Here is a 20,445-nt window from a genome sequence, read left to right as displayed (position 1 = left end):
GATTGCCTAGCCCTTACCACTCTTCTGCCTTGGAACCAATATACAGTATTGATTCCAAGATGGAAGGTGAGGGTTAAAAAAAAAACAAACCCAAAACCAATAAGCCCAGCAGGATATTGTGTTCTCTTCATTTTTCTTTAGTTTGTGGCTAACACTCAACAATTTCAAGGAATTATATGAAAAGGAAGTAGGCTGGTTATATAGTAACAATGAAAAATTAACAACTAGAATGTCGCACTGATACCTAAGAATTGTAAAAAGTAAAAAGATGTAGCAGCATTTTCTTCCCCCTTATTTGACGGCTTCTTTGTGAAAAGTCTGTGGAATTCCTTGGGCAGGAATTATATAGTAAAGTACAAAGAAATGTCATTTTTACATTTATTTTACTTTACATACATATATTACAAACAATTATTTTAGAAATTAGTTAATTTCCTGCCATCTTTTCCAACCTTGGCACTGAGGAATGAAGATTAGAGAAACTTAAGTTTTTTAATTGCTTTCTAAATATATCCTGATTTCTGAACTCGTCTAGCCTAATACTGGAGCCACCCAGGACAGGATTCTGCTTCATTAGAACTTTAATACCAGTGTGAGGAAGGAGAGGCTTCTGTAAAGGAAACTGGCAAACTTTTCCTGTGACCTAAAATGAGTTTCCATTCTGGACATTCTTAGGCACCATACAAACAGGTTAATTGGCTCCCTTGATTTTTTTTTTAACTCTTTTTAACCCTTACTTTCTGTCTTACTAACAGTGCTTAAAACACAAGGGCAAGGGTTAGGTTAAAGTAACTTGCCCAGAGTCACACAGCTAGGGAGTACTGAAGCTGGATTTGAACACATATCCTTCTCACTCCAGGCCTGGCACTTTATCCACTATTCTACTTAGCTGCCCTGGTTCCCTTGATTTTTGAAGCAAACAGTACAAGTTCTAAGTTCCTAAATCATGTGTTTGCATTTGACATCATAGAAGGATCATAAATCCTCTGTGTTGTCTCCTAGTATTATGTACTTTCTGATTAGGTCTAGAACAGTGCATTTCCATTTTATCCTTCTGTGTTTAAGTTTTTACAAAAGAATCTTAACCTACTTTTTCTATTTCACTTTTTCAGTTCCAATTCAAACAGACAAATTGACTGTATCTCACACTATGTATGTCCTTTTATATTTGTCATTTTTTGCCTTTATTCTACATCTATTCAAGAATCAATCATTGCTTGAGAACTGATAACAAACCTGGTAGAAGTGCATCCCTCTTATTAATCTCTAAGAGTTTCATGCTTGACTCATTTACATTACAACTAATTCTACATATTTGCTTGGAGCTTGTAGTTTTAGTTTTAGTTTTTTTTTAATGTGGCAGTTTATATTTTGTAATGGTGGAAACTGTAATGTATATTGTGCGATCATGCTTTTTGAATATGTAATTATATAGAGCCTGAACCTGTTGAAATACTCATAGATGGTAGGGAGAATATTTATTTATTTAGGTGAAGAGTATATCTCTCTAGTGTCATAGAACAGCTTCTCATCTTCAGCATTTTAATTTTTTGTTCAGTTGAATTTATAAAAACCAAAAGTGCCCAAATTTTAGCATTTTGCTTGATGTTAAGCCATTTCTGTGTCCACTTTAGAAGGGAAAGTATTTTTTTTTCTGATAATGAATGGTCCTTATGAAATAAATACTTGAGTAAAAATGCAAATTTTCATTGTGTGTGAACTGGCATTATTTTGGTATTATATATCATAGAACTTTTATTTTCAGAGTGCCTAATAGGTGACACCTTGATTAGTATTGACATGAAGATAGGAAGACCAAATCTGTTCTGAACTTAGTGCTCAGGTGTATAATTAAGATCTGAAGATATTTCCATCAATGCCACTTAATGTGATTTTTCTTTTCCCTGCATCTCCTAAAGACCTGGTGTCTGATTTCAGGTCATTCTCAGTTATCTTTTGCCTTGCATTTATGTTAATAAAATACTGATGATCTTTGAATGAAGAAATTTCAGTCATTCAGAATTTTACAAATAATTGCAACTACTACTGGAATATCTCCAGGGAAAAATTAGCATTAGTTAAAGAGTGCTCTAATTTCCCATCAGTTCCCATCTTTTTCATATGGACAAAATGAAACAGGATGGTAAAAATTAAGAGACCAAGTTCTTTTTATCTAGATAGTCCCATTGTATTTTACACATGTATTAATTTTCACCATACTTCCCCAGGAAGAGGAGGATACAGGAAATATGAAGAAAAGAAATTAGTGAAAAAAATTAGGTTATTTAGAGCAGAGAGACTCATATCAGAAATTCCATACCTTGAGAGAGTAGTAAATAAGAACCAGCATATCCAGCATAGAAAAAAAAATCTTCATAATGGAAACAAATGGGGAAAGATGTCTATTAGAGAGATATGTAATAATACTTTACTTTGTATAGGACACTACATCTGAAGAATTTCAGGAGCATTACCAATTAACTCATGGTTCCTTACAAAATGCTTGTGACACAAGTAGCAAGAATTTTCCTTATCTTAGGGGATATATTTATGGAGAAATGGAGACACAAATTGGTAAGTAGTCTATCATATATTAGTGTCTTGTAGTGAAGAACAAGAGATGAAACCTAAGACCTCAAACCTGCCAGTCTCTTACTTAGATCACTAAATTATATACTTGTTTAGAACTTAAGTTCATATCTTCTGGTTGAAACAGAGCAAATGCTGTCTCAGATGTTCTGCCATCTTCCTGGTTATTAATACAGTTGTTGTTCTGAATTTATATAATTCTATGAGGTTTACTTTGTGATAGCAGGTTAGCCTTCTGAAAAGCCTGGGAGATTTGAGAATCCATAATGGGATCTAGGACTGGAAGGAACCTCAGAGATCAGGTCCAACCTCCCCATTTTACAGATGAAGATGTGAAGGCCCAAAGGGTAAAGTAACTTGTACAAGGTGGTGTCAGATGAGTGGTTTGAAACTAGCTTCCATAGCCCTCAATCTTTGTCCCCTTCTTCTGTGAACTTTCCCCCCTCTGCAATATTCTTCTCTCCTTCTTCCCAATGCTGATTTCATGCAAGAAACAGACTACTTGATGCTCCAGGGTTAGTGCTGATGACTTGGAATTTGAGGAAAGTTATGTGGTGCCAGAATGGGCTGCATACCTGGAGGCTGCTGTGGTGATGTACTGTTGCTCCTTTTGGTTATGAGTGGTTTTTCCATTTGAAACATTTAAACTATTCTAGCATAGGAGCAATAAACAAAGGATCTGAGAGGGCTCCTGAGTCTTTTAACTTTACTCCCAAGGATCATGTTATTCTGTTTCTGTGTCCATGTATTTTCAATTTATTTGGGAAAGTGAAAGGTAACATTCCCCCCAAAATAGGAAGCATATTTAGGCAATTTGGACAGTCAGAAAGAGTTCCTATTGCAAATAATAGCTCACATTGGTTTCTGTTGAAAGGAAATTATTTGCTTTTCTGTCTTTTCCCAAACATAGAACCTTAGAACTTTCTCCTTGCTTCTGGCACTGTAACTAGTAAAAGTAATGCAGTGTGATATTTGTAAAGATAAAATTTAAGTGATACTTTTGATATACTTTTTTGTTAATGGTGTCTAATTTGATGTGATTCTCCCCTCACCCCTTTGGAATATTCCTTTGAAGAAGTAATATAAATGAAGAGGGAAGGGCAAACAGTGAGTTCCAGAGGCACAGTAGATATTAAATGCTCATAGGATAGGTATTTCAAGCATCTCTCTCTTGAACCCATATCAAATTCTTGAACACATACTAAAGAAAAACTATAGTTTCTCCCATTATGCAGTTTACAGTTTATTAGGAGAAATAATAATATAGTCAACAGAAACATATACATGAGTATAATTATAAAAGCACATAGAAAAATACAAGTTATGTTAATGAGGGAAACTTCATGCATAAAATTTATTGTGGATTTTTTAAAGTCCAAATTTAAGTCTTTTAAAAGTTATACTTTAAGAAAAGTGATGAAAGCAATCTGATTTTATATTGAATTTGATGGTATCTTGCAGGTTAAAAACAAAAACCTGTGTGGCATACAATCATGAAGAAGGTATAAAATTATGTTCAGTCGTGAAAATTCTGGAAGTCACTTAAATAATTATTTGAACTATTTTTAAAAGTTTCCTTTAATTGCTCTTTTTTTCCTTCCATTCCTTCCATGGTAAAATTTTGTTATGGGATCCTGCTCTTTACTTCTCTTTGGACTTAAAAAAAAAGAACATGTTTTATTCCAAATTTATTAGATGGTATTTTGCATACATTGGAGCTTTTGAATACCCTAAATTATCTAACAAATCCTTTCATCATTTCTTCTGTCGTACATGGCTATGTCAGCTTTTTGTTTTGATTTTGCTAGGTATCATTGCTATCTGCATTTGGATTCATTTTTTAATTTTATCAGAGCTACCAAGAATAGTATGAAGTAATTTCATGTGTATACAGAGTTTGAATGCTTGGCCATTCAGCTCAAGAAAGGACCTCCATGTCCAGTACCTTATCTTGCTGGGTGATCTTCAGAAGCTTCCTAAGACATTTCAAATGGAAGCGATTCAATTTTCTAGCATGGCACTAGTAGACTGTCTGGGTTTCATAGATGTACAAGAAGGTCAGCACAAGGGCTCTGTAGACTTTCAGTTTGGTAGGCAGCCTAACACCTCTTCTCTCCCACACTTTCCTTCAGAGCCTCCCAAAAACACTGAGCTAGCTCTGGCAATGTGTGCATTAACCTCATCATCTATGTGTACATCTTTGGAAAGCCTACTTCCAAGGTAAGTGAACTTATCCACATAAGCATTCAAAATTTCTCCATTTGCTGTAACTGATGCTTCCATATATGGATAGTACCGTGCTGGCTGGTGGAGAACTTCTGTTTTCTTAGTGTTGATTGTCAGGCCAAAATTAGTATAAGAGACGGAGAATTGGTCCATGTTCTTTTGTATCTCAGGTTCAGTCATCTGTGAATAAAAAGTTGTGCACCAACTCTAACCTTCGCTCAGTCTTGGCTTGTGGCTTTTGAAGCCTTTTCAAGATAAATAATTTACCTGCAGTATCGTAGCTGATCCAGTGCTGTTTTTGCCCTTGTTGAAAATACCCAAAAGCATGGAAATAAGCATATAGTATTGCTTCACTGGTGACTGGGAAAGTGTGAGAACTTTATTCAGAACCTAAGCAAATATGCTGGTGTGGAACTGACATATAATATTGATGAACTTATTCAGGTAACCAAATTTTGTTATAATCTTCCACAAGCCCTCATGATTGACAGTATCAAAGACCTTGGTCAGATCAGTGTGTACTATTCAAACCTCTATTCTGCTCTTGGCATTTCTTTTGTGGTTGTTGGGTAACAAATACCATATTGACTGTTTCTTTACCTTTCTGAAGACATACTGGCTCTCCGTTAGCTAACTATCTTTCAGATGAAGGATCAGCCTATTGAGGAAGATTGGCAAGAATCTTTCCAGCAATGATTAAGCAACCCTATTGTGATTGTCACAGTAGATCCTATTTCCTTTGTAGAGATGGAGAATGGAGGGATCCTTGGTCTCCTTGGGGATAACCTCTTGCAATATAACCTGGAAGATTTTAATTGGCTTTTGTATACGCAATGAACTGCTTGCCTTATAGTTACTGGAGTGGAATCAGCACCAGATGCTTTGTCCTATGAGAGGAGCCTCAAAAACTCTTCTTCATTTGGAAGTTTGGCTAGAGAGGGATTAATTTCAACTTGAGGTACACAATCACTGGCTTCAGCATTGGTTGATGATAGTCTGTTGAGAACACTATGGAAGTGTTCAAACCATCTCCAGGATCAGATGAGTGTGGCTCTTAGTTGAGATGCACTGTAGGTCTTTGGCCCATAAATAATCTTTAGGGCTGTTGTTTACTTTCAGCGTAAAACTGAATTTCTTCTGCCTTCTTTCTGAGCTAAGAATCTTGCTTTCCTTGTACTTTACTTTTGATGGAGTTAAATGCTGCCTTCTTAGAGATAGATGAACTTACCCTGCTGTTAACCAGATGCTTGAGAGTTTTCTGACCTAAATCTCTGAAAGCTGCCCACCCCTTTTCTGCTCCACTGTTGTGAACTGTCTTAGCTCTCTTTTTCTTTCAAGTTAGTCATAAACTGTTCAAACACTGGCACATGCTTGCCCTGGGGCAACTGCTTTTGTTGAATGTGAATGTTTAGGATAAGTCTGTGATCAGTCTGGCCCTCTGGGCCACAGGTCCCCTTTGTCTGACTCTACTCCTCAAAATGCCAAAGTTACTGAAAGGATGTGCAGCCATGTCTTACTGTCACAAAAGACACAAATCTTTAGTACTAAAGTTGTTTTTTACTCTATTCCTCCAAGGACTCCCTGCCAAGTCTGATAGTCGGTGCCCTCTCTGGCATGAAAGTCACCTAGAGTTACAAGTGTGGCCTCTTTTGGCACAATGATGATGAGGTTCTCCAGGTCTTCATAAAGTTTTCCTTTGACCTTATCAGGGTTCATCATGGCAGGAGCATACACACTAAAGATGGTGGTGGGCACTTCACTTCAAGTAGCAGTCGAATTGTTACTCCTTTTGTGAGGATATAAGCTTGCTGACCAGAATAGATTTGACTGTGAAACCTGTGCCATCTTTATGGTGCTCCTCATCAGGGCAACCACTCCAGAAAAAACATGTATCTGATTTTAGGGCTGGAATTTGGATGCAGTACCTGCTGAGTTCTTTTGCAATAAGGACTGTTTGTCTCCATAAGCATGTGCACAGTACATGTACCAGTGGCAAATGGAATCCTTTTTTGCAAGTTTTTGTACTTTTTTGTGTGTTTTGACCCCAGGTAGGATCCCTACCTGCTGCTATAAGCAGGTCAGGGTTAGATTAAGTGAAACAGACAGTTTTTAGGGCAGCTTTTATAGCCTCTTCCTTATGCCAGGAGGTGACCAGTGTGGCACTTAAAAAAGGTTACTCACATACTTAGGGGGCTGCCAAATCCCATTGCTGCTTCAGTCCAATGAGAAGGTCACTCTATGCCTTGGGCCACCTATGTGCAGAGTTGTAACTATATCTTTTGTCCATCTGCACTTGCTTTTTCTTCATTTGCCAATTGCCACTAGACTTGAGGTGTAGGAGTAGAATAATAAAATAATGAAATCATAAATTGTATTTAAGTGAGGCAGATATGCTCTAGTTTCATTGGCCTGACTCTCTCAGAGTCATCAAAGTCATTTAAAATAAAAATTAATCCAAGTAGAATTGAAAAACTTTTGAATTGGTTAGAAGACAAGTTAAAAAATTAAATTTTGTTTCCTTTTGTTAACTATTTCCTGAATTATATAAAATTTTAAAAAACATTTATTTTTAAAAAATTTGAGTTCCAAATTCTAACTCTCCTCCCCATCCCCTACCCATTGAGAAAGCAAACAATGTATCAGTTATATATATGAAGTCATGCAAAACCATTTTGGAATTTTATTATTACCATAGGGGCAGGTAGGTGGCTCAGTGGATAGAGTGCCAGTCCTGGAGATTGGAGGTCTAGAGTTCAAATGTGGCTTAAGATACTTCCTAACTGTGTGACCCAGGGCAAAGTCACTTAATCCCAGTTGCCTAGTTATCCCTTACTGCTCTTCTGACTTGGAACTGATTCTTTTTTATCAATTCTAAGGCAGAAAGCCATGTTGCTAAAAAAAAATACACACAAAAAAGCAAGAAAATGAAAAAAGTATCCTTCAGTCAGTTTCAGAGTTCATTAGTTCTTCTTTGGAAGTGAAAAGTGTTTCTCATCATGAATCCTCTGGAATTGTCATGGACCATTGTACTGATCAGAATAGCTAAATCTTTCACAGGTGATCATCCTTACAATGCTGTTGTTATCGGGTACAATGTTCTCCTGGTTATGCTCAAGTTATCAGGTGTTTCTGAAACCCTCCTGTTTGTTATTTCTTATAGCACAATAGTATTCCATCATAGTCATGTACCTTAACTTGTTCTGCCATTCTTCAGTTGATGGACATCCCCTCAGTTTTCAGTTCTTTGCCACCACTGTAAGAGCTGCTATAAATATTTTTGTACACATAGGCCCTTTAACCTTTTCTTCAATCTTAGAAGACCATGTTTTGAATCCTAGCTTTGACACTATCTTGAGGTCATGGGTAAATGTTAACCTCTCTGAACCTCTGTCCCTCAGCTATAAAATGGGTTTAATATTATTGCACTTCTCACAGTGTTGTTGGGAGGAAATCACTTTGTAAACTTTTAAATGCTATATAAAAGTTATTACAGTGACTTCTACTACTGTAATTCTACCTATTGGTTACGAAGGAATTTTCTGATGATTTCATGCTTCAACCATTTTCCTAGGAGATTTTGTATAAGTTAAATCACCAACAAAATGGTTTGGAACCACATACGAAAAGAAATCCGAGAATTTTGTCCCAGAAGGGTTGCTAGAAGATATTGATAATGCATATTTTCAGAAGGGAAGTCTTGGTGGGAGGTGTGATAATTGCTATTAAGAATTTGAAGGGTGTCCTGGGAAGGAGGGACTTAATTTGTTCTTAGTTCTGCTTTACAGAACTAGGACTGGTGGATCGAAGTAAGTTTCTACAGATAAAGTTAGGGAAATCAATAATTACATCCCAAAATGGAATTAGTTACCTATTGGAGGAAAGAATTTTTTAACACCGAAGTTCTTTTAGCAAAGTCTAATAATAGATGGGTTCAACTAGATGACTTCTGGGGTTCCTTGTAATGCTGAGATTCTGATTTTATTGAGTTTATTGTATTTAAATAGTTGAATTTAAATAGTTGACAATTTCTGTGTAGAAAGAACAATAGTTTTATTTACTATGACTTGTTAAGCAGCATAATGTATTAGAAAACGAGTCCACCTTGGAATCAGGAAGACTTAAGGTCAAGTCAAGTCTGGCCCATTCTATAGAGTAAATCGTTTGCTCTCTTAACATCCCATATGACTTAAGTTATAGTTGTTGATCTTCATTTATATAGGGAGTTTCCATAGTGGGAATTTTATACATCTATGACATCACAAATCATAAATGTAAAAGTGTAGAACTATACTTCTAACTCCTCCACTAAAAGACAACCACATTTTTCTTTTAACCCTTACCTTCCGTTTTAGAATCAATACTGTGTATTGGTTCTAACGCAGAAGAGTGGTAGGCAATGGGGGTTAAGTGACTTGCCCAGGGTCACATAGCTAGGAAGTGTCTGAGGTCAGATTTAAACCTAGGACCTCTAGTCTCTAGGCCTGACTCTCAATTCACTGAGCTACCCAGCTGCCCCCAAGACAACCAAATCTTGGTGATTTGGTATTTTGTGTAGCATCTTTTTTAAGGTTTAAAAAATTCAGCAAAATTTGTTGTATCTAACTCAACAAAATGGAGTTAATGGGCTTTTGACTAAATAATATTGAATTGGATATTATATTACTTGTTTGAGATTCTGTGTGTGTTTATAACCATATTGTGTAGGATGACCATATAATGTGATTGCATATTTTGTGTGTATTTTAAAAGTAAAAATACTATATATTTAAGAATAAAGGGGGTAAGGGGACTGTGAAAGAATTCTTAGCAACTAATTTATGTAAAATTCTCATGGAATTGAACAGTCGTTGATTGATCAGAATTTTGAAATAGAGCCTCATTCAGAGCCCCAGATAGCATTATTGTTAATCATCATCATCATCATCATCATCACTGGAAGCCTCTTTGGTGACTTCGTTAAAGTTTTTGTTAAGCACTTGCCTTGAAAGGTGCTGCACCAGCTTGTGCAAAAGCTAATCAACCTGTGTGTACCCTTTAAAAACTTAGAAATTGAACTGAGATCAGTCACTTGGCTGATGATGTGCTTTCCAACAGTCCCAGGAAGCAGGTAAAGTTTTGCTATCTTCACGTCGTAAATGAGGAAACAGAAGCTCATTGAAGTGACTTGTCCATGACAGACAGAGAAAGTTTAGAAACTGGGATTTCAGTAGACATACCAACACTGTTCAGGTTTTTAGCATTAAAAAAAAAAATCAGTGCATAGAAAATGTCAGTTACTTAAATTCTTTGAGCTAAGAATTTCTTTCTTGTCTGGGATCATACATGATTGATAGTAATACTTCCTGCCAGGCAGACTCCAACTTACCCAAGAAAAGGGGTATGTTCTAGTTCATGTTTATAAATACTTTTAAATTTGGAATGTATATTCCTACAGAAATAATGCTGTAACTGGTCCTGAATTCCCAGTCTAGGAAGAATAAGATACCAAACATTTATATATCTTAATACCATGCAAGAGGGCAGTCTCAAGGAAGTCCAATTTATGGCCTCTGCCCAGAAAGGGTTTATATTATGAGGGAGATAAACTTCATAAAACAATTGGTCATGAAAACAAAATATCCTTGTGCTGAAATTCAGTAATAGATCTTCTAAGTCCTCTAGAACTCAGATAACATAAATGAAAACTTTATTTTTTAATGAATGTTTAGGACATTGGACTGAATCTGTATTGAATTCTGATCATAAAAAGTATTTGTTGTGAATAAATTCCTGATATTTTGTTTACTTAACATTTGTTTCTTCATAAAAATTAAATATATGCCATCTTCAAAATAACTTTTAAAATCTAGTAATATGAACTTTGGATTCTGGACCATTAGAAATTTCCTGTATTAAACCACAATTACTACCACAGGATTAAATTTTTTTTAAGCAGATTTTTCTTTAGACTTCAGAACCTTAAGATAAAAGGTCTTATTTACTCTTTACTTTTTTCTTGATACATTAATCTTTTGTTGTAATAAGGGAGTCATGATGTATAGAACTGTGAATCAGAAACTCTTTAAGTTTTAAGTACTTTTTTCCACCAGTGAGTAATTGAGTTGTCTCAGATATATGACTTTTCTTTCTGTGCCGTCTAAAATTAGGAATAGCATGCTTCGTTTTGTGATACTATTGTGAGCTTAATTTAATACTTTTACAAGCCTTTGAAGCTGACAAGATAAAAGGGTAAAAATATTATAATATATGTTGCTTCCCAAACATCTTTTATAGTTTGGAGCAGGACAACAATTTTTATAAGCTGTTCTTTGGCCATATTATTAGAGGTTAGGAGCATCATTTTTGTATACAAAAGACAGCACATTATTAGTGTTGGTGGTGTTTTTTTTCCCCTTTAACTAGCCTCTCAGAATATATGATTGTTGTGCAGCCCTGTAATGCTCTGGGAAGATCACTGGATTTAGTGTAAGGAACCCTGAGTTGGAAGTCCTAGATCTCTAGCCCAGTTCCAGGCATTCCTCTCAGAGGGTAGCTTAGTGATTCATCTTCATGAGTTCAAATGAGGTCTCACTTTCTAGCTGTGCAGTACTAGGCAAGTCACTTTACCCCCTTTGCCTCAGTTTCCTCAAATGTAAAATTAGCTGGAAAAGGAAATGGCAAACCACTCCAGTATCTTTGCCAAGAAAACCCTATGGAACCTGTGGTCCTGGAGAGTCTTGAAGAGTTGGATTAGGTTGAACACCTAATCTTCATTAAAATCATGTAGATGTGGAGCATTATCCAAAATAAAAAGTAGACTCTTCAAGAAGTTCCATTATCATTACAAAACTTAGCTATTCTGGAATGAAGCTGTGTAAAGACCATTGGTTATCCATGCCTTAGAGTTAGTGAAATAATGAATATATAGTGTTGCCTTGCTGACTCCTTGCTGTGCCCTGAGATTTTCTGCGAGATAAACAAGCACGGGTTTTAATTTGCAAGTCCTAAATGCATTTCCTCCGAGCAGAAGAGTAACTTATTTTTTGAAGCTTTGTGCCCCAGCAAGGTTTTTTCATCCACTCATGTAGATTTGACATGTCATTCTTTGTTAAAAACAGACCAGTTTCATCTGCATTGAAGATTTGCTCCAGCAGGTAGGGACCTTCATCTATTATTTTTTACAGGAGCTTGTTTGCTGTTTCAATATCTGTACCAGGAATCTTTCTTGACATTTGTACATTATGAAATCTGTATGATTTAATTTTTAAATCTGCAGCCCCTAACCATTGCTTGTTCTAAATACCTGTGTTCCTTCAGGGTAGTTTACATTTAAATTTTCAAAGAGGCAGCGGTCCTTGGCTTCAAGTGTTATCAAACTTAAGGGAATATTTTGAGTCTAATCTTCAATCCACATAGTTAATAGTTTCTCACATTTAGAATAGCACTTTTTCTTTGTTTTGACAATGTCAACCTTGAAAAACCCAGAACCACTAAAGTAGTTAGAAAGAAATCTTTAATCAAGACAAAGAAGCCCGTGCTCTGATAGGTCACTACACAATCAAGTACTAGAATACTACATAGAAACAAAACTCTGGGACTCTGGGAACAATGTCTCCGGGGGAAGAAGCACCTGGAAAGGAGATTTTCCAATGAGCTGAAGAATTTGGGGTCTTATATACCTTCTGGGGAATAAAGGACCAGAAGGTTCAATTGATAGGCTTTACCATGACACTTGGGAAGGATTATTCTAGCCAAGGACTATGCTACAGTGGGAGAAATTTCTCAGACAAAAGGGTATTTGAGATTTGATTATATCTTCTAATTCTATCTAAGCTGAGATCAATGGGTACTTTAAGGTTTATTGTTTAGTCTAAAACAAGGTCAGTCTGGGACTTTCCATAAGGTGAGTTTTCTAGGGATAAAGGCAAACTTAGGGGTTCCATAAAACAAAGTTGACAGCTGATAAAGGTGACTTTAATGGAAGCAGTACCTTTTGTGAGTTCCTTTCTCAGGGCAGCATCCTTCACTGATCGACACCAGAAGGCTAAAAGTTCAGGGGCTGTCAATGACAATTTTTGTCCTTCAGATTTTCTAATTATTTTCATTTTAATTTCTAAATGTATTGGCTTACAATTATGGGATTGTTTGCTTTTCCTCTTTAAGAGCATGCTTGCTGCCAGTCATGTCAAAAATAGGATTGCTATTGAACAGGACTTAAAGATATTTTTCAACTTCCCACCACTATTTACTCGACCTGCATCATACCAGTCATCCTCTTTATGTATATTTTCATAATTTTTTTAAAATTCTGATTTCTTTCAGAATTTCTTAAAGTTGAATTTGTGTAATGAGAATTTATGGAAAGTGAGAATTCTCCATATTGTTCATCTTTTTATTTCCCAATTCAATTCAGATTTTAATAAAGACCTACCCTATACCTAGTTTTTTCCCTAGGCTAAAGGGATACAAAAATAGGGGAACAAGAAGGTGGCTTCAGCAGTAGGTAGATTGCACTTGTCTTTATAGATTCTCTTTGGAAGAGGTGGATGCTGCTATTGCTTCTAAATTTAGCCCTGAAAATCCCTTTGTCCCTGCTGTCCAGTGAGGAGACTTTGCAGTGAAGTGTCAAGCTCCATAATTGACAGGCTGCTTCACTGTTGAATTAATAAGTCCTGGTGGGGAGCCAAAGGGAGCCAACATGTCTAGAGATACCTACAGAATGACGGTAGTCATTCATTCCTTGCTTCTGATCCACCAGGGAGCTAGGAGAAGATCAAAGGAAAGCCTTCAAAAATGCTCATATCTCCTAGATGAGTGGAAAGAGAAAAAGAGGAATTTTGGAATCCTTATATACCTAAAAGGACGGGTGGGATGGAGGCAGAGTTAAGGCAGGACAAGCAGGCCTTTCACCAGGGAATCTGACCTTGGGAAGGAGGTGACCCTGAGGTATGTAATTTATATACTTAGGTATTACTTATTTTCCTCAGTAGAATCTAAGCTACTCAAAATCAGAGTTTTATTTTCATCTTTCAGTCTCCAGTTGTTGATAGATCATTTGCCTACTGATAGAGAACTAGCTAAGTTTGGAGAGAACCCAACACCAGGTTATTTTTTCTATATTTAAAAAAATTTATATTTTTATTGTTATGCAAAACACTTCCATATTGGTCATTGTTGTAAGAGCAAATTCATACATAACCAAAACCCCAAAATAAAACCATAAATACACTGATGTGAAAGACAACTTCCAACAATTCTTTCTCTGGAGGTGGATTGCATTCCCTGTCATAAGTTTTTCAGGATTGCCCCAGATCATTGCATTGCTAAGTAGCCAAGTTTTCACAGATAATCCTCTGATATTGCTGTTATTGTGTACAGTGATCTAGTTCTGTTAATTTCTCTCTGCATCAGTTCCTGCAGATCTTTCCAGCTTTTTCTGAAATCATTTTATCATTTCTTATAGCACAATAGTATTCTCTCACCAATAGGTACCACAATTTGTCCATTCTCCAGTAGATGGACTTCCCCTCAATTTCCAATTCTTTGCCACTTCAAAAAGAGTAGTTATAAATATTTTTTATTATCACTTTGGGATACAGGCCCATTAGTGTTATTACTTGATCAAAGAGTATGCACAGTTTTATAGCCCTTTGGGCATAGTTTCCATTTGTCCTCCAGAATGGATCAGTTCACAACTCCACCAACAATGCACTAGTGTCCTAATTTTGCCACACCCCCTCCAACATTTGCCATTTTCCTTTACTGCCATATAGGCCAATCTCTGATAGGTGTGAGGTGGTAATACCTCAGTGTTTTTTAAATTTGCAGTTCTTTAATCAAGAAGCACCAGGTTATTCTGAGTGATTTATCTCTATTTTATAGCTACACCAACTCTTCAAGAACAGTTCTTGAGTTATAAAGGGAGAATCCCTTGTATCAGTTGAAGGAGTATTGTAATTGGAATGACCAGAAGGGGAACTCACTATATATTACTTTGAAATGGAACAAGGAATGACTAATGTTTGCTCTTCATTTTGTCAACCTGAAAAAAAAACAACCCAGAAGCATCAAAGCAGTTAGAAGAGAACACATCTTTAATCAGGACAAGGTAGACAATGTTCTTATGACACAACACAACACCACACAGAGCCACCCAGCTCTCTGATTCTGGGGGGGAAAACACCACCATCAATGGGAATTTCCATCTAACTAAAGAATTTGGCATTCTATTTATACCTTGGAGAATATAACCAAAGAGAAAGAACTAACTAGTTACATAGGGGCTTGGGAGAGGTTGTAATCTGAGGCTAGGGAACCTGGGAGCTGCCTAAATATAATATTATAAATTAAGAAAACAAAAAGGGTACATAAGGCTTGACTACCTCCACTTCTATCAGCATGCTCATGAGTGTGTCTGATGATCTCTTATTCAGTCTAGGACCAAGGGTCAGTCTGGGAGTCTTTTGAAAGCAAGTTCCCTTGGGACAAAGTTAAACTTGGGGTTTGGTAAAACAAGGTTGTCAGCTTATGACTTCTTTGCTCTTTTTGCCATTTTTTCCTGGAAGATTTTGTTGGAATAAATAAAATATTTTAAGCATTCTAGAAAGTGAATACCTTAAAAACAATTTATAACTAGATTACTTTATGGATTTGGTTTCTGATCATTGAAAAAAGAAAGTAGAACTTTTTGTGATGTTCAGTTTTTTCAGCAGTGTATGACTTTTTATGACCCTATTTGGAGTTTTCTTGGCAAAGACACTGGAGTTGTAAGATTTAAAATTAGGTTTGAACTAGATGTGAGAGTTATTATAAAAGTAAGATTGTGGTTGCCATTTATAAAATATTAACCCTTAAGTCAGAAAAACTGTTAGCATCTTTTATTTACAACTGGGGAGAGATATGAAATATAGGAAAGAGGTAGAAAAAAAATTGCCTAGCTACAAATACCCTAATCCTAGACCACGAATGCATTTCCGAAAGTGAGTCTCACCAGAATCCAAAGTCCTAAATTAAGAAGCTGAAATCCGAAGAGCCAGGAGACACTGAAAAACCACTGAGAGCCTTTAGCACCCATGAGGCTAAGACTGCTGCGACTCTCACCAGAGCTCACAATGAAGAGAGTGTCTCACTGAAGCAACAACCGAGAGAGAGTCTCCTCACTTAAGAACCAAGGAAGCAAAGAGTGAATCTTGTCCTTCAGTCTCACCTTTTATACCCCCTTTTCCACATCACTTCCTATCTCTTCCCCCTCTTCACAGGAACCAATCAAAGTCTCTCAATTTGCCTGGTAGTGTCTGTGGGATCTATCTCCTGTCCTCTGAGGGTGTGAACTCTTATCAGAAGGATTCACAAGTTCCTGACTAAGTTAAAAGAGTGGAGCACTCCAAGTATTTGGTTAAGATAAAAAAAAAAATTCCTTTCCAATGTGTTTTGCTATTTCTTTATCTAGCTCATTTTACAGGTGAGGAAATTACTGCAAATAGGGTTAAGTAATTTGCTCACAGTCACACAGTAAATGTGAGGCCAAATTTGAACTCCTCCAGTAGATGGGTCTTGACTCCAGGCCTGGCATTCTAGCTCCCCCTTTGTAATATTACATTGGTCATTTACTCTTGTGTAGGCAAAGTTGAAAGTGTTCTGAGCCCTCTGCAATGTAATCTTTTTATTTTTTAGATACTGATTTAGTTACTTAAATTCTATAGCAGCCACAGAAAAGGCAGGCTTTTCACTTATGTAGCTCTTGGAGAATAATTTAGCCCTTATTTAGTAAGCTTGTAAAATGATCTGGAAAGCTTGGAAAATAAATGAGGTATTTTGGATGAGAGGATTCTGCTTATGTAATACATCCTTATGCTGTAAGAAGTATAATAATAAATGTCATTATATATGAATTAAATATATTATAAATTATATCTTTAAAATGTAATGGAATAATAAAAAGAGGTGGGCCTATCCGTAGAATGGCCCTGAGAGACTTCCATTGAGTTAGGTATGTCCCCTGGATAAATCTTAAGAATAAGAAGGGAAGTCATGGACTCATTAGACTTTTGCTGTTTAAGCTATTATCAATAATAATAGTGTTATCATTTGGGGGAAGAAATTCCTTTTGTTGCCAACATCTTTCTTTTTAAACATTTTGGAAGAAATCCTATGTGAAATCTATTTTTCATTTTTGGCAAATGGTAATTGAATGTTGATTTGAATCACTTTATTGAATTAGTTGAATTCAACTAGTTGAATGCTTTCTTGGTGTCTCAAAATCTTCATGAATAATATTAACCAAATAATTTAAATAAAGCATTTACATAATGCTTTTAAGTTTTACAAAGCACTTAAATTTATCTAAATTGCTCCTCATAGAAACCCTGTGAGATAGGGTGCTATTATCCTCATTTTACAAATGAAGAAACTGTAGGGGGTTAAGTGATTTGCAGACAGCTAGGATGTTTCTGGGGCAAGATATGACCTCTCAAATCTTCCTGACTCCAATCCAGCCCTCTGCCTACTTCTCTGTACCACATCTAATGGGATGACTAGACCTCAGGACAAAAGCACTTTGTAACTTTATAACTCTTCAAGTACTTTAGAAACGTGAGTATTAGTCGTTATTTAGCAGATATTATTAACACTTAGAAAAGTTTATCCCTACCCTAAATGTTTTCTGTGGGCTCTTTTCATTGGTGCATCTTTAATGTCATTGAAAAACCCAGTCAATTTGGTTAGTTGTTTGCCTTTGTACCACACTGTCAGATTCTTGCCCCCTTGTTTTTCTCTTTCCTTTCTGTGGGTTGGTTTAATGGACAATGTATGTTCACCTGCTCGCTGTCTCTATTCCTTATTTTTTGCAGTTCCTTTTCTGCTGTAGTGCAGAGGCCTGGATTTTGCAGTCATAACTAGCCAGTGAGAGCACATTTGTAGGTTAGTAAGTTGACCAATCACATTGCATCTTGCCTTTTTGTGCATATTTTTTCATTGACGTTTCAGGTTTGTGGCTATTTCTGAGCATTGGTTTATCACAGTGTAAGCTGAGATGTCATAAAGTTAATCTTTTGAACAGTCATCATATTAGACTATGAAATGAATGAATGAAAAAAAAAAGTATCCAGCATTTACAGTGTGCCAAGCTAAGTGCTAAGGATACAGATTCAAAAGTAAGATTTGTCCCTGCCCTCTAGGAGATTACATTCTTACATAATAGGGGAAGATGACACACGGGAGGAAGTGGTGGCAAGGAATCCATATTTTGGTTTGGAAAGTTACTAGAGTGGTATGGTGTTAGGGGAGTAAATATACCTTTCCCATTAGCGACAACAATGTCTTTAATTATGGTTCTAGAACTGGAACACAGGAGTGAGAGGAGAGGGATGGAGGCTAGTGAGTGTACTCCCACTTCAGCAAGGTGGCTGGGGGAATAGGATAGCAGAGGGGATCAAAATGAAACATGGCTATATCCTAGATGGGGCGGGGAGACACACCATACTTACTCATCATTTGGGGTTGGGCAAGACATTGAGGGTCTTGGTGGGAGTTTTAGAGTGGAAAGTGTTCAGTCCTCCATGGCATGGTTTTTGATTCAGAGACTGTGTCTGAAGAGACTGATTCCTTGGAAAAAGCATCCTTGGTTCTTCTAGTTATTAGCTATGTAAGCCTGAGCAACTTTATTCATCTCTGAGCCTGTAAGTTCTGGTTACTAAAACATTATTCTTCCTTCCTACCCTATGGAGATAATGTGAGGAAGATGTTTGTCTAGGCTGAAATTGCTATTTTAAGAATCCAAGACCTCTAGTTGTAAGCTTCATTCTTGAAGGAGTTCTTAGCTAACAGGTTAATTATTTTACTTTGAGAATAAAGAGAAGTACTGCCTTTTTTATGCATTTGCTAGGATATTTATTCTTTTCCTTTGAGAGGGAAAATGATTAGTGTGTATTGCCATAGTTTGGTATTTTAAAACTTGATAATTCTAACCAAACATTAACTACATTTTTATTTTTGGAGATTTCAGTAAATCAAAACAGCAGAGGGAAAGAAGAAACAATTAGAATTGATTATGAGCCTGGTCAATCTTTTTATCTCTATTTTGTGTTCTGCCCAGCAAAACAAATTTTAAAATAAACACATAGCAATCATAGAAGGCTTAGTTTTCCTCAGTGATTTTTCCTTTTGTTCATGGCAGTTTGTGTATATTTTCATAATCTAGAATTCTTTTTTTTTTTAAACCCATAGTATGTATGGGTTCCAAGGCAGAAGAGTGGTAAGGGCTAGGCAATGGGGGTTGAGTGGCTTGCCCAGGGTCACACAGCTTCAGGAAGTGTCTGAGGCCAGATTTAAACCTAGAACTTCTCATCTCTAGGCCTGGCTCTCAATCCACTGAGCCACCTAGCTTCCCCCAATGCTCTAGAATTCTGATTGAGGATATGTCTACATCCAGCCAGGCAGAGGCTCTTGTTTGAAGGCATATGATTTTGTGCTATTAAATACAACTAAGTAGGGCATAAAACTGGAAAAATAGGTTGATGTTGTGAGAATTCTTAAAGTACATTTTGAAGATAAATACCAATTTTAGATTTTTGTGTACTTGATAGACCAGCTCTGGTATCTTATTAACTATTTCCTTATTTAATGTGTGGAATTTAAAATATTTTCTTAAAATGTCAGGGAATAAGCATAGATCTATGGGTTAAAAACATTTCCATTTCCTAGTTTTATTTGTGACTCATATGTTAGGATATATATTCAGATTGGCAGAAGGATTTAGATTCTGGTTAGTGGGACTATATTAAAATTAGCTTAGAAAAATAACTTGGTAATATTTTGCAAGTAGGTTAACCCTTTTTAGCAGATGCTTTTATTATTAAAGATTAATCAGGCTATATGATATTAAAATGTATATATATATATATATGTTTGTTGAAAATTTTGTATGATATTATTCAGTAATTTTTCAGTGGGGGTCTGACTCTTTATGACCCTGTTTGGGGTTTTCTTGGCAAAGATACTGGAGTAGTTTGCCATTTCCTTCTGCAGTCCATTTTACAGACCTGAAAATTTGAGGCAAACAGAATTCAGTGACTTACCTGGGGTCTCATCCATTGTCCTCTGAGATAAAACAATTCATTCTTAAAATGTATGACTTTCATTAAATTAGTTAATTTGTAAGCTGAATGATGTCTTCATTTTAAGAGTATGTTATGATTCACATTTAAGCTCTGCCTTTTCTGGATATTGATGCTTCGTTTATCTATGATAAAGGCAGTATAAATATAAAATGTGTACTAGCATTTTCAATTTGAATATTACTTAATTTAAAACTTGCAAGACTTACAGCAACTTACAGCCAGCTAGCCAGTCTTGAGTAAACATTTTCTTTTAAATCAAAGTTGATTCTTAAGTGAATCAAATTTTCCTCAGTGTTTATAGAATGGTGGTGGAATAATTTGATTGACTTGAATAAAAATATTTGTTCTGCAAATGATCACTTGACTTGTTAAAAATTTATTACTGCAGATTTGGCTTATTTGGAACCTATTAACTTTGTTGCTTCTATTTCTTGAAGGACAAATTAGATGATACATAGTTCCTTTTTCTCATTAATATTATAAAACGGGGGAAAATGTGTTAAGTTTTATTCTTTGTCTTTTATATCAGTCAACA

General features: G+C 36.0%; 1 protein-coding gene across 11 annotated transcripts in view; it reads left to right on the top strand.

The window, feature by feature from the left end:
• HERC4 (HECT and RLD domain containing E3 ubiquitin protein ligase 4) overlaps window positions 1-20,445 on the top strand; it is a 114,251-nt gene that overhangs the window by 28,214 nt on the left and 65,592 nt on the right. Inside the window, exon 3 of one of the 11 annotated variants that reach the window (XM_056796134.1) lies at window positions 2,442-2,574. The exons of 8 other annotated variants lie outside the window; for them this stretch is intronic. In XM_056796134.1, the coding sequence (XP_056652112.1) occupies window positions 2,442-2,574 (133 nt within the window). Of the gene's footprint in view, window positions 1-2,441; window positions 2,575-17,642; window positions 17,713-17,973; window positions 18,471-20,445 lie in introns of those variants that run through there. 2 more of the 11 variants (XM_056796161.1, XM_056796158.1) reach the window with 2 other exon arrangements.

The sequence above is a fragment of the Monodelphis domestica genome, chromosome 1, assembly GCF_027887165.1.
Source record: "Monodelphis domestica isolate mMonDom1 chromosome 1, mMonDom1.pri, whole genome shotgun sequence".
NCBI classification, from domain to species: Eukaryota; Metazoa; Chordata; class Mammalia; order Didelphimorphia; family Didelphidae; genus Monodelphis; species Monodelphis domestica.
The sequence above is the reverse complement of the archived record's forward strand: the minus strand, read 5'-3'. Positions and strand labels throughout refer to the sequence as shown.